General features: G+C 41.2%; 4 protein-coding genes across 6 annotated transcripts; 2 read left to right on the top strand and 2 right to left on the bottom strand.

The window, feature by feature from the left end:
- Positions 1-546: 546 nt before the first annotated feature.
- LOC127260627 (transcription factor MYB124-like) lies at positions 547-3,177 on the top strand. Of its 2 annotated transcripts, none has more exons than XM_051288460.1 (11): positions 547-1,097; positions 1,184-1,230; positions 1,346-1,402; positions 1,498-1,570; positions 1,688-1,743; positions 1,835-2,017; positions 2,116-2,186; positions 2,270-2,388; positions 2,461-2,626; positions 2,708-2,841; positions 2,926-3,177. In XM_051288460.1, exons 1-11 carry the CDS (start codon positions 1,002-1,004, stop codon positions 3,034-3,036), a joined length of 1,113 nt encoding a protein of 370 aa, XP_051144417.1. In that variant the 5' UTR covers positions 547-1,001; the 3' UTR covers positions 3,037-3,177. The 2 variants fall into 2 exon arrangements, with proteins under 2 accessions (XP_051144417.1, XP_051144418.1); XM_051288461.1 differs by having other exon boundaries at positions 548-1,097; positions 2,723-2,841.
- Positions 3,178-4,198: 1,021 nt separating this feature from the next.
- LOC127260626 (probable serine/threonine-protein kinase PBL3) lies at positions 4,199-6,507 on the top strand. 2 transcript variants are annotated; one of them, XM_051288458.1, is made up of 5 exons: positions 4,199-4,641; positions 4,893-5,233; positions 5,324-5,459; positions 5,525-5,661; positions 5,733-6,507. In XM_051288458.1, the coding sequence occupies exons 1-5, from the start codon at positions 4,584-4,586 to the stop codon at positions 6,294-6,296; spliced, it is 1,236 nt and encodes a 411-aa protein (XP_051144415.1). In that variant the 5' UTR covers positions 4,199-4,583; the 3' UTR covers positions 6,297-6,507. The 2 variants fall into 2 exon arrangements, with proteins under 2 accessions (XP_051144415.1, XP_051144416.1); XM_051288459.1 differs by having other exon boundaries at positions 4,896-5,233.
- Positions 6,508-7,345: 838 nt separating this feature from the next.
- Positions 7,346-9,583, bottom strand: LOC127260624 (SNF1-related protein kinase regulatory subunit gamma-1-like). The gene is made up of 5 exons (XM_051288455.1): positions 9,461-9,583; positions 8,913-9,083; positions 8,392-8,834; positions 7,858-8,297; positions 7,346-7,774 (listed from the first exon to the last, which is right to left on the bottom strand). The coding sequence occupies exons 2-5, from the start codon at positions 9,079-9,081 to the stop codon at positions 7,495-7,497; spliced, it is 1,332 nt and encodes a 443-aa protein (XP_051144412.1). The 5' UTR covers positions 9,082-9,083; positions 9,461-9,583; the 3' UTR covers positions 7,346-7,494.
- Positions 9,584-10,402: 819 nt separating this feature from the next.
- LOC127260625 (pectate lyase-like) lies at positions 10,403-12,184 on the bottom strand. Its single transcript, XM_051288457.1, has 3 exons — positions 11,972-12,184; positions 11,235-11,880; positions 10,403-11,160 (listed from the first exon to the last, which is right to left on the bottom strand). Exons 1-3 carry the CDS (start codon positions 12,169-12,171, stop codon positions 10,687-10,689), a joined length of 1,320 nt encoding a protein of 439 aa, XP_051144414.1. The 5' UTR covers positions 12,172-12,184; the 3' UTR covers positions 10,403-10,686.
- Positions 12,185-12,334: the final 150 nt, after the last annotated feature.

Genomic DNA, 12,334 nt, shown 5'->3' on the forward strand with positions numbered 1-12,334 from the left:
AATTTTACAGTATAATGTTTGAATGAATATTAACCAATTAATTAATTAATTAATTATAGTATATAATATAATATTCCCTCCTCCTCGTATGATAGTCGTCGTAGATGATGCCTGAAAATCAGTACAAGTGCAACCCCATTTTCGGGAAGAATAACCAGTGGAGTAAAAGATATAGGAATATATTATGATAATTCTGGAAAACAGTGTTTGAATGGTCAGACAAACGAGCAAGTTTTGTAGCAGAGTTAATTATTACCGTGTATCACGTGGGTTGCACGCACCTCATCTCAAGTGATGTGCATTGTTAATATTAATTCCATGAAGATTCCATCTGACTGACTCACATATTCTGATCCTTCAAATTCCAACTGAATTTCAAACTACCATTAATCCAGCTCCCACATGCATGTTGGTCTGACCATTCAAACACTGTTTTCCAACATGTCGGGCTTAGATACAAAACATCTATCTAAATCATCTAATCATATGTGTGCAGAGAGATTATGATGATGGGCGACAGTGGGGGGTGGGGTGGGGTGGGGTGTCCATCATTAATTTCACTCTCGTGGATTTCAGCGTTCTTCTCGATTTTCTATTGCTTTTTTCAAACTACTACTCTGTATTTATTTTATTCTATATTTTAATCTGTCTGCACAATTTCTGAGCACTGCAATTTACAGCTTGTATTGTGTTTGTATGTATGGTGGTCTTCTTTCCCAAATCTCGATGCCGCTGCTAAAAGGGCAATTCGTAATTTCAGGATTCTTTCATGTAACTATCGAATGGAATCCTATCTTGCCCTCTAAGTGCTCGACGTTTTGCTTCACAGAAAGCAGAGGGCGATAAAAAGGATCCAATTTTTTTTCTTGGGTCAAGGGGTGGGCAAAAGACCATCTTTTTCAGAGGGTGGGTTTCTTGTTATTTTATTCTGTCTGTATGGTTCTTGCTGTTTTTGAGCATGCAAAAAAGGAAGAGGAGGAATACACAGAGCTCCATAGATTATGAAGCACAAGGTAGACAAGAACAGTGATATTGATTCGAGTAATACTCAAGAGCAGAAGCACAAGGAAAGGCGGATTGTCTCATGGTCTCAGGAGGTGATCCTTTTCGCGAACATCCCTCTGCATTTGCTGGTTTTCGCTCAATTGATGTATCCGATTCAATTGGATTGTTTGTTTTGCAGGAAGATGATATTCTTCGAAAGCAGATTCGAGAACATGGAACTCACAAGTAAACATTACTTGATTCATTAGTCTTTAAATTTCCCGGTTCATACATTGTTGTTGTAAAGATGTTCTTCCTGTTTATAGCATGAAGCTGAGTGAAATTTGAACTCTTGTTATAGTTGGGTGATCATTGCATCAAAATTCAACGATAAAACAACAAGACAATGTCGAAGAAGGTTGGAGACACCTCAGTTAGCAATCAATCTGTTTACTCTCAAGGAATTCTGTTATTGCTTCTTGCTCATGATTTGAATGCACTGTCATAAACCAGATGGTTCACTTATTTAAATTCTGATTTCAAGAAAGGAGGATGGTCGCCGGAGGAAGATAAGCTCTTATGTGAGGTGCGTGAAATCTTACCAGTCCTTTTTCTCGAAACAATCTGGTATTTTGTTTAGGAAATTCTTTGTTGGACAACACCTGTTCATTTATAAGCTCTGAACTGATTAAAATTCTTGCAGGCACAGAAGATATATGGAAACAGGTGGACTGAGATCGCAAAGGTTGTTTCAGGCAGGTAATGTCTGACAGAGTGGCTGTATGGTTTCCTTAATCCCCAAGAGCTATGCATGATTGTTCTAGTAGTTAAATCGATTATTTATTCGCAGAACTGATAATGCTGTGAAGAATAGGTTCACCACTCTCTGCAAGAAGAGGGCAAAGAGGGAACCTTTAGCAGAACAAAACAATACTGAGTCTTACATTCATTTAAACAACAAAAGGGTTTTATCTCATAATGGATACATTGCAGATTGGAGCCCTAAAAGTGATGAACCTATTAAAAGGATAAGGTATATAGTGAATGTAAACTTTCTACATTGTTGTGAAATATCTTTTTAAGGACCGATCTTCGCTGTGAAATAACATAGCATTGGTAATGTCTGTGTAGACTTTCATTTTCGGTAGAATCTGAGGCTAAATTCCCCACTCAGCTGCCTGTTGAGGCACCATGCGATGGATGTGAGTTGGGCAGACTTTTCTGTTCATACAAGATGGACTTAGAATCGAAAGATTGTGTGTTTTGACATTTTATATTATTGCAGCTATGGAAAACTTACCTGGCCAATCGTTTCTTGAAAAAGATGATCCCAAGGTGCTCAGTTCAGTTGCAGTTGAAGTCAATGAAGAGAAAACAGATTTGAGCCTTGAGAATGAACAGATGGTGAGTGATACTAGTTTGATCTGCATTGCTTCTTACGACGACGCTCTTAATGTATAAAATGGATGTGCGCAGGTTCGAGGAGATTATCTGAGAGGAAACAAAGAAAGTGAGTCAGCTGTGTATGAGTCATCCCCTACAAGCTCCGAACTCAGTACAGGATCGACTCTGATATCTAAAACTCCGGGCAGTAAAACAGAAGAACACCAACATTCGCAGCTGGATCAATACGATCATCAAGGTAGAATTACATTAAGTATACACTTTCTTATCATAAACCGAAAGACTCATCTAAGGATCGACATATGTAAATCTGATTCAGTTGAAAACATGGCAGCAAGTGACCTGAAAGGCAATGAAGGAGCTTCTTACACAGAATTCACCTCCCCTCTTCAAGTCACGCCATTGTTCAGAGCATTTGCAGCAGCAATTCCCAGCCCACAGTTTTCCGAAAGCGTAAGAACTCTTGACAACATTAATGTATTCCACCAACAATTACTTATGTCCTTTCTGAAAGAATCCAGGCCTTAAAATGTGCAGGAGAAGCATTTCTTGATGAAGACTCTAGGAATGGATTCGCCTCCGATAAGTCCGATCATGAATGCTTCCCATCCTCCACCCTGCAAGAGGTCCCTGTTACATTGCCTATGATCCACTTCACTTGTTTATCTTACAAACTACGTATGCAGAGTTCTGAATCGCCGCGAACTCATCATCCAGTGTGGAGTTCTTTTCGATATCATTTTAGGATTTCTTTCATCCTTGTGTTGCATGCAGCCATCTTGACCTAAGTTTTTACCATTAGGCCTGACACGACGCAATCTGATCGACTAGAATGCAACGGAGCATTCTAGTAGTTCCAACTATCAAGATCGATCGCTGTGATCTGCATTATTGCTTTGTGTGTGTGTGTGTGTGTGTTTGTGATGATTCTTTTGTTTGTATTTCTTGTTACTATTAAGGATGTAGCTATAGCCTATATATTTTTATATCTATATGTATCTATAGATATGTTGTACTGCTCATTGTTTTGGGTACATGACATGAGCCAATATTGTACAGACATTGTCAACAAAGTGACAACAATGGTGTGTCGAAGAGGAGTTATTTGATCCCTCTTCAATCTGGTGTAATGATCTTTCTGCGTATTTTTTATTTGTTTCATCTCGTGATGTATGCACACGTGGATGTAAACGATTGGTTTTGTAATCTCCGGTCTCGAATGTTATTGGTGGGTCCAGTGAGGGTAAGCACCACCCAATTCTTACCCCACAAAGAATAATGCTGTCCAACTCTAATATGTACACGCGTGTACAAATTCCAAATATAATTTTTTTTTAAAAAAAAAAAAAAAAAAAAACTTAGATAAAAACTAAAATATTATATATATATATATTCAAAAATAAATTCTATACATAGAGTCTGGTAAGCTAGCTATTAAGTTGTGCCTTTTAATTCTCAAACAAATTTACACTCCGTTTATTTATTGAACTAGAAGGAAATTGACGATATAGGCCATAATATACCATGTTGCGATATTTATTATAATTTTGTGTGCGTCCTAATAGTTTTTTAAGTACGTAATTCGATAAAATAAAATCATTTGATTGTAGGTTGGACAAGATTTTTGGTCGACCGTTGTAGTCCTTTCTTCCTTTTAAGATCGTAATAATGGACACATGTATCATAATATGACATATATATTAGATAATTGAGGTTAAGGGAGATGTGCTGTTGAAAGGTATAAATGATCATTTTGTCATATATATATATATATATGTGTGTGTATTTATTACTAGTTATTATTTATTAGGTAGGACAGCACTGAGTTACTCATTCACTGCGATGGGAAGGGATAACGAAACGAGTGCTGTGCAGTGAAGTGCAGAAGCGATGCAGGTGCAGCAATTTGGTGAAGGAAGTTAAGGCCACCCTTCATGTTTCTTTATCAATGTTCCCTTTTCTTCACGTCTCTCGGAATTCTATGCAGGATTCCATTCCCCTTTTCTCCTTCTTCAAGAATTTTTTAAACCTCTTATTATTTCCAACCGATTTTGAATTCGTTTTCGCCTTTTGTTGTTGCTGCTGCTGCTGTTTGATTACTTTTCTTATATATACATATACATATACCGATAACTGTTGGAGATCGATCGGTGGTGTATTATTGTTGTTGTGCTCGATCGGAAGAGGTGATAATTATGGGGACCTGCTTCAGTTCGTCGGCAAGAGTTGATGCCACTCTGAGTATCCCGTCCGGTTAGTTGATTTCTTCTGATTCTGTTATTTATTCTTAGGAAAGCTTACGAATGAATTCATAACGTTGAGTAATTAGATTGATATGATAAATTTTGTTGTCAATAACCTCGATTTCTTTCCTTGTAATTCCAGTTTCTGGTATGATGAAAACCTCAGAATAAAAAACTCTCTTCACTGATTGAATTGTTTAGATATCGTGATGTTCCATATATTTATGTATGAGTTTGCTGATGCACTTGTGTTTGCTTTAGAAGCTTCGAGGTTTCCCAGCAAAATGAGTAATTCTCCTGCTCCTTTCAACATAGGAATTCCATTGTATAGTCGGAAAAGCAGTGCAGAAAGCCTCCCCACACCACGTTCAGAAGCAGAGATCCTATCATCCCCTCACGTTAAGGCCTTCACTTTTAATGAGTTAAAGAATGCAACCAGAAACTTTCGTCCTGACAGTCTTCTTGGCGAGGGAGGATTTGGCTGCGTATTCAAAGGATGGATTGATGAACACTCCCTCACCGCAGCAAAGCCTGGATCCGGATTGGTGATCGCTGTAAAGAAGTTGAAGCCGGAGGGATTCCAAGGCCACAAAGAGTGGTTGGTTAGTGATCCATATGTTTACTGTTGTATACTTGTCTTGTGATATTGGTTTCATTGTCTGTTTTAGGTAACACAAAACTGTGAAATGCAGGCGGAAGTCAATTATCTGGGCCAACTTCACCATCCAAACTTAGTTAAGCTTATCGGATACTGTTCTGACGGGGACAACCGGCTTCTAGCATATGAGTTCATGCCCAAAGGAAGCTTGGAGAATCATTTGTTCAGAAGTATGTATCTCTTGCTGTGGAAACTCTTGAAACATTCGTTGTTTAATCCAAATTGTACATTGCAGGAGGTCCTCAACCCCTGAACTGGGCTACTCGGATCAAGGTTGCCGTAGGTGCAGCCAGAGGCCTCGCATTTCTGCACGAAGCCGAAGAACAAGTGATATACAGAGATTTTAAGACATCCAACATTCTTCTGGATGGGGTATGTTGTCGCAGTTCATATCGTACTCACAATGGCTTCACAATATCTAATTTATGTCTGTTCACATCCAGGAGTTCAATTCAAAGTTGTCGGACTTTGGTTTAGCTAAAGCCGGTCCAACTGGCGACCGAACACATGTATCGACTCAAGTAATAGGCACACACGGATACGCAGCGCCGGAGTATGTTGCCACTGGTCGATTGACAGCAAAGAGCGATGTGTACAGTTTTGGGGTTGTTTTACTCGAGCTGCTATCCGGGCGCCGTGCTGTCGACAAAACTAAGGTTGGCATAGAGCAGAACCTAGTCGACTGGGCGAAACCATATATGAACGACCGGAGAAGATTGTTCCGGATCATGGATACAAGATTAGGGGGGCAGTACCCTCAGAAAGGAGCCTACATTGCTGCAACTATCGCGGTGCAGTGCCTGAGCATCGAGCCGAAGCTCAGGCCACGGATGGCGGAGGTGTTGTCCACACTCGAGCAGCTACAAAACCCGAAAAAGGCGAATGTTCATCCCAAAACAGAGGAGACCTCTGCTCGTCCAGTAAATTCTGCTTCTTCGATGAAACAGCACAGAGCTCTGAATAAGACAGCTTTGGCTTCTCCATTGCCTTCGCAACGGAGATTGTAACATGAACGAGCTCGAGCTTGTTCGCGCCCATAATTTTGGTCCCTGGCAGGCTTCTTCTATCCTCTTGTGTAGCTGTAAATTCTTAGTTGATTACTTGTCAAGTTATGGTTGTGATGAACTGTTGAATCTGGCATTTGATCTCTTCGTGTTCAACGTTAGTTATATTTGTTAACGTATTCAGAACTTGCTTTATATGATCGATCGATCATTCCACGATGGCGCTCTATAATTGCTGCGAGTCTTGTTGGTCTCAAATATTATATTGGAACCCTAATGATACCCAATGCAGATATCTGTTCCCGAACCCTAATTTTAATAGGTTCCGAGTCAGAATCTTTCTCACTGCCACTTGCATTGTAGAGGAATGGACTCTTTCCGAAGCCGCCGGAGTTGCGGTCGGCGTGCTTCAATATCCTCAACGATCGAATCAACGGGTTTCCGGCAACGGCTCCAAGGATGATGATGGGGGCGATCGGAATATGGCCGATTGGCGAGAGCAGCTGGTGACCTATGCATTAGAGAGAGCAACAGCAGGGATCAGATCGATGCCGAAGTCCGCCACGAGGATGAATGTTCGAGTTCCGGTGATGATCGTCCATCGGCACGTGCCGAATTGAGAGGATGGGGGTGGCGCCGCCGTTGGATTATTTGGATAGAGACACGTCGTGGCTGGAAGCTGTAGACGATGAGTGCTGTATTTGTCTGCGAGAGTTGAATAATAATAATAATAATATTAGATTTGATGGGGGGGAGGTGGAGGCTGACTACTGACAAGGTGCCACCATGAATTCCATGGAGAGTGAGTGTATCAGGCGCTGGCTGGTTAAGGGGAAACCCCTCCTGCCCAATCTGTCGCTTGTCTTGTAAATTGTAATTAAATTCATCATCGTCATCCACATTAATTAATATCCATTAGCACTAAGCGACATTATTATTTTGTAAAAAGGGTAAATTCAATTTTGATGTATTTTATTATTTATTTATATGGACTTTCATCTGATTGATAGAATTTTGAAATTATTGATACAAATTAATATAAGAAACCAAATAAAATCATCAAATAAACATATACATAAATGCAAGTGAAATTCAACACAACAAATCGAAACCCAACCAAGAGTCTTGTTAATATTATCCTTCTATATAAGTAATAATGATATGATAATCCAACACCAACATGCATGCAATTAATGTGTAATCACTCACTCAATAGTTCCTTTGCTGCAAATCCAAAGTAGTTATCGAAGAAGTTTGGTGGCTCAAAGATGAAGCACGAGATGACATCCCTTAATGTAATGACGCCCACCACCTCCTCCACCTCGTTCACTACATAGATCCGATGAACTGCCCTGGAAGCAAGTGTGTCTATCACCTCTCCAAGACTTGCATCGGCCTTGCACGTGATCGGCTTCACCGTCTTCCCCGTCTCATTCGTCTCCGACCACACTACGCTCATGAAGTCCTCTACAGTCAGTTTCCTGCAATTTCAATGACCACAAACGTTAACAAATACTATATCAATTTTATCACATCAATTGGAATCCAACCTATAACAAACAACCTGAAATTCGAAAAGAGTTCAGGTTTCAGCAACAAGAATCGAATATCTCTTATGCTTATGTTGCCGCATATTTTTCTTGTTGCCCCCTCCGTCACCGCCAGCCCTCCGATTTGCTTGTCTTTCATTTTATTGAATGCTTCCAGTATCAATTCATCGTGTCCGACCATGACAACCTGATCAGGAGACATCAAAGGTAGTCCTAATTGAGGCAGAGAGCAGGAAGATATGCAATCGAACCAATCCCTTCCTTTGCATGCCTGGAGGCCCTGCACTACAGCAGATTGTGTAATGAAGTTCTTAATGGAGGCTTTCCCCGTCTCAATCATCGGCACATTCCTCAGCCTGTACTTGGACAGCAGTAACATTACACTCAACATTGAACTGTCCGGACCTACAGGAACAAATGGCGCCCACCGGTAGGACTTAAGGATCGAAAGCACCTGATACAACATTGTATTTAATCAATCTTAAATGTGTAACCACTAATTACAATATTTGTATATGTCCAAAGAATCATGCCCCTAAATTATTTACCGTGGTCGACTTAAACGGCTCCTCGTGGAGGATAACCTTGTAGAAATCCTCCCCTAGCTTATTAGCAGCAGTCGGGGCATCTCTTCCCATTCCTTTTTCAGCCGCCACACCTCCCACCACCGCCGCCCCAACTGCAGCGGCTGTAAGACCGGCGACAGCTAGAGGACCAGTGGCTCCGAAAGCCAGGGCACCAAGTGCACCGGCGGCGCCGGTCCCGACCCCAGCAGCAGCTGCAGAGGTGGTGGACAGAGCTGCTGCTGCAATCTCTGCATTCTGCATTACCCAGAGCACGATAGCAGAGTAATCCACAATCCCCAAATATCTTTTCCTCCAATCTACATTATCCCTGGAGTCAGGATTGACTACAGGAGCCGAGAGAATGTTGGATTCAGACAAGATTTTAACTGCATCGCCAATGGATGTGTTTCCTAGAATCTCAATTACTGCAGCAAACAAACTGTAAGGCAACTGACAAGTGTTAAAAAACTAGGGGGTTAACAATTGTCTATGGTACCGATTACCTTTGCCTCCAGGGACTTGTGGGAAGAATGATGCAGGAATTTTGGCAAAGGAATCTGTAAGAGACTCTTGTAATGAACTAGGTAGCTTCTTTTTCTTTTGTACCATCTCGAAATAAGCATCATAGCTTTGCAAATTCTGTCGGTTTGATGGTTCTTGTGCAGCCGCCATTTCTTCGCCACAAGTCGGGCAGAGATACACAAAGATTAGAGGCTACGAACTCATCGTCTCAATTCAATATATATACACATTTCATTATATTCTTCGTTTAGGCACTTATTCAAACAGGTGCCTATCATTACCCTCCTCATGGTTTAATTACAGATCCAATTCATTAACAATGCATTAACGATTATGAGGATTACTCCATAATCATGGACGAAATTTCAAGAAACTACTTTCAGATCGACGTGAATCGTCATTCAAATTCCAATTCCAACAAAAATACATCTTTTATTTTTTTACCGATAGAAACTCCTTGGTGTGATAATGAAGAATGAAGGAAACGAGAAAAGATGTTATTTGCATGAGAAGAGAATTGCATGATTACCAGTACGCCCACGCCGTAGCAGTCGTCTTCTTCCTCAAAAAACTCGAGATGATTTTCTTCGGCCAAATGTTGTGATATTATTATGCTTTGATTCCACCATCTAAGCTCCAGGCAGAATGGAACCTACATATCTGTGTTTACTAAATTTCCATCAAGGGTAGAATTATATGATTGCCACGTGTGAGGTCATGTACACGTGTTTCACTAATACGTAACGACCCCCACTAAGCCTCGATCCAATTTTCTTTCGCCGTGCTCGTGTATGGAAGAAATTTACAAATATAAAATCATTCACAAAACTTTATTTAAAGTTCCACTTGAGTTATAGAAATTTTAGAATTGAAAGTAAGAAATAATGATTGATTAGATGTTTTTTATGATGAAAAATTCATACTATGATAATTAAAAATTAGAAATAATATAAAAAATTCTAAAAATATTTATATAGATAGAGCCTTGTATTTTGAAGTACATGTTTATATAGAATAATTTTTTAAAATAGTTTTAAGTAAAAATTAGTGATAGGTAAATAAAACTACTATTTTCTACAAAATTGAAGAGTGCACACATTTAACAAAAGCTATAGTATTCTCAATGAACATATATAACACATTTAGTCCCGTAAGGATGGTTACCGCTAGGGTTCAAATCTCTGACATACATTATTCATCTTGTGTGACATTTACATAGATTTTAGGCCCAGACTCGACATCCCTTTATTTCATTATAAAGCTCAAATTCGTTATAAAATTTACATATTTATTGTACTCTCTTTTGCCTACCTCAGTAAAATACATTAGACCCATGCATTCTATTTGTTGGGTTTATCAATGATCTTGGAGTTCTTGATTAGCTCAGATATTAGTTATCATTCAGAGAGTCGAACGTGTATATTAAACAAACTAATTTTTACATTCAGGCAGCTCTGACTGAATTCATCTCGCCGCAGATTTACATTTGTTTTATTGTTTGGTGTGGATTTTGATAGTATTTGATAATTGGCTGATTAGGTTAGAAAATATTCGGATAACCGAGTAATTGATTTCTATTTCTACTACTGCGAATCTCCTTTACAGTTACACTGATATATATATACACAAAGAACCGCAGGGAAGAAAAAGAAATGGGGAAGGAGGAGGAAGATGTTCCTACAGTCGTCGTTTCGATGGCTACCCCAAAGAAAAGCATTTCCGTACAAAATGATAAAGAACTCCCCGGCGAAAGAATCAGCAGAGTTTGCCGGTGCGGCATCTGAGTGCACCGGCGCTGCGCGTGAGCCTCCCGGCGAATGTGCCGGGCTTGAACTTCACCAGATTCATCCCTGTCAATGGGCTATTTTCATGCTTCAGCGGTGGCCCTGATTCCGTGAAGAAAGCTCCGTTCTTGAACAGGTCCCCTTCCGACCGCCATTGCCATTTTATCCACTCGCTCTTGGGAGCATAATCCCTTTTTGTGACCTCCTTTGTGTATCTGTAATTGGATGCCCTAAATCGATTTCCCTGGCTGATGATGGTGGGATGAGCGCTCCCTCCAATGGCGTAAAGTTCCCAATGGGAGTAATCGTTGTTGACGACGTGCGCAAATCCCCATCGTGCCCTCGGCATCCTCTGAATCAAACCTATCCCGAATCGATTGAAGGCGATCGTCACTTGCATAATCGCGTCTTTCGCATCGCTGTCGTGTGCGCCCAGCAGCATCACCTGCCGGAAATTGAATCGGTAACTTCGATAGTTATTGAAATCGATTGGATTCAATTTATCTACAGATTACATACATCGTTGTGGTGGTTGAATTTGCAGTTGGAGATGGTTATGGCGGTGGATCCCTCAATGACGTCGATGAGGCCGTCGGAGCTCTTGGCCAAGGAAACATGGTCGATCCAGACATGGTTGGAGCTGTAGATGCTGATGGCGTCGCCGTCGCTGGCGGTGCGCAGCCCCACGTGCTTGAGCGTGTCCCGAATCATCCCGCCGGCCCTGGGCACAATGTTGTGAACCCAGATGTTGTGGATGATGACGTTGTGCACGAACTGGATTGTCAGGCCGGCGCCATGGGCGATGTGGACCTGCACTCCTCTGCCATCGATGGTCTTGTCGCAGGTGAACATCAGCTCCTGTTTCAGCGTGATCACCATGCTGTGCGAGAATATGATCCACAGCGGTTCCTCCTGGATGACTGCGTGCCGGAGAGTCCCCTCTTTCGGGTGGTCCATGTCGTCGTCGGTCGGATCATTCACCATGTAGAACTTCCCTTTCTTGCCTCCGGTGGTGTCGTGCCCGAATCCGCGGGCACAGTCGGCGAGCTTCTTCCTGTTCTTAGCCCAGTTGGGGTCGCAGCGCCAGCATCGATCGATGGGATTTGTGGCCTTGCACTCGCCTTCTTTCAGGTGCCTCCTCGTCACATTTTGTTTGATCAATGACCTACATTATTAACATTGATCATCATCTTTTCATTCTCGGCCTGTAACTAAATTGAAGTAACAATGGCGGGGCAAGATAAACAGCAGCATACTTGCCAACAAGTTGGTTAAATTCATCGGTGGCTCCGTGGGGGTTGGGATTGTACGCCTTCAGGGATTCGTCGTAAGAATCTGCAGCCTTCTTCCTGTAGATTTCTGCCAGCGTAGCATTGACATCATCGGCAGCTGCAGCAGCCAACGAGGCGACGATGCAGAGGAAGAGCAATGAATACTTCTTACTAGTAAGTGCCATTGTAATTAATCTTTTTGGCTTTTCTTGTTTTGCTACTATAAGTCTATAACATAACAAGTAGTTGTTCCTGTCCTAGTTTTCTAGTCTTATTTTTGTCCCGGCGAATCATGCCGTGTGATTCGCTTTATTTGTTCTCTCCTCGTGTAATACACGAAACATATGC

This window comes from Andrographis paniculata, unplaced genomic scaffold (assembly GCF_009805555.1).
Source record: "Andrographis paniculata isolate CXL003 unplaced genomic scaffold, ASM980555v1 Contig62END, whole genome shotgun sequence".
Classification (NCBI taxonomy): Eukaryota; Viridiplantae; Streptophyta; class Magnoliopsida; order Lamiales; family Acanthaceae; genus Andrographis; species Andrographis paniculata.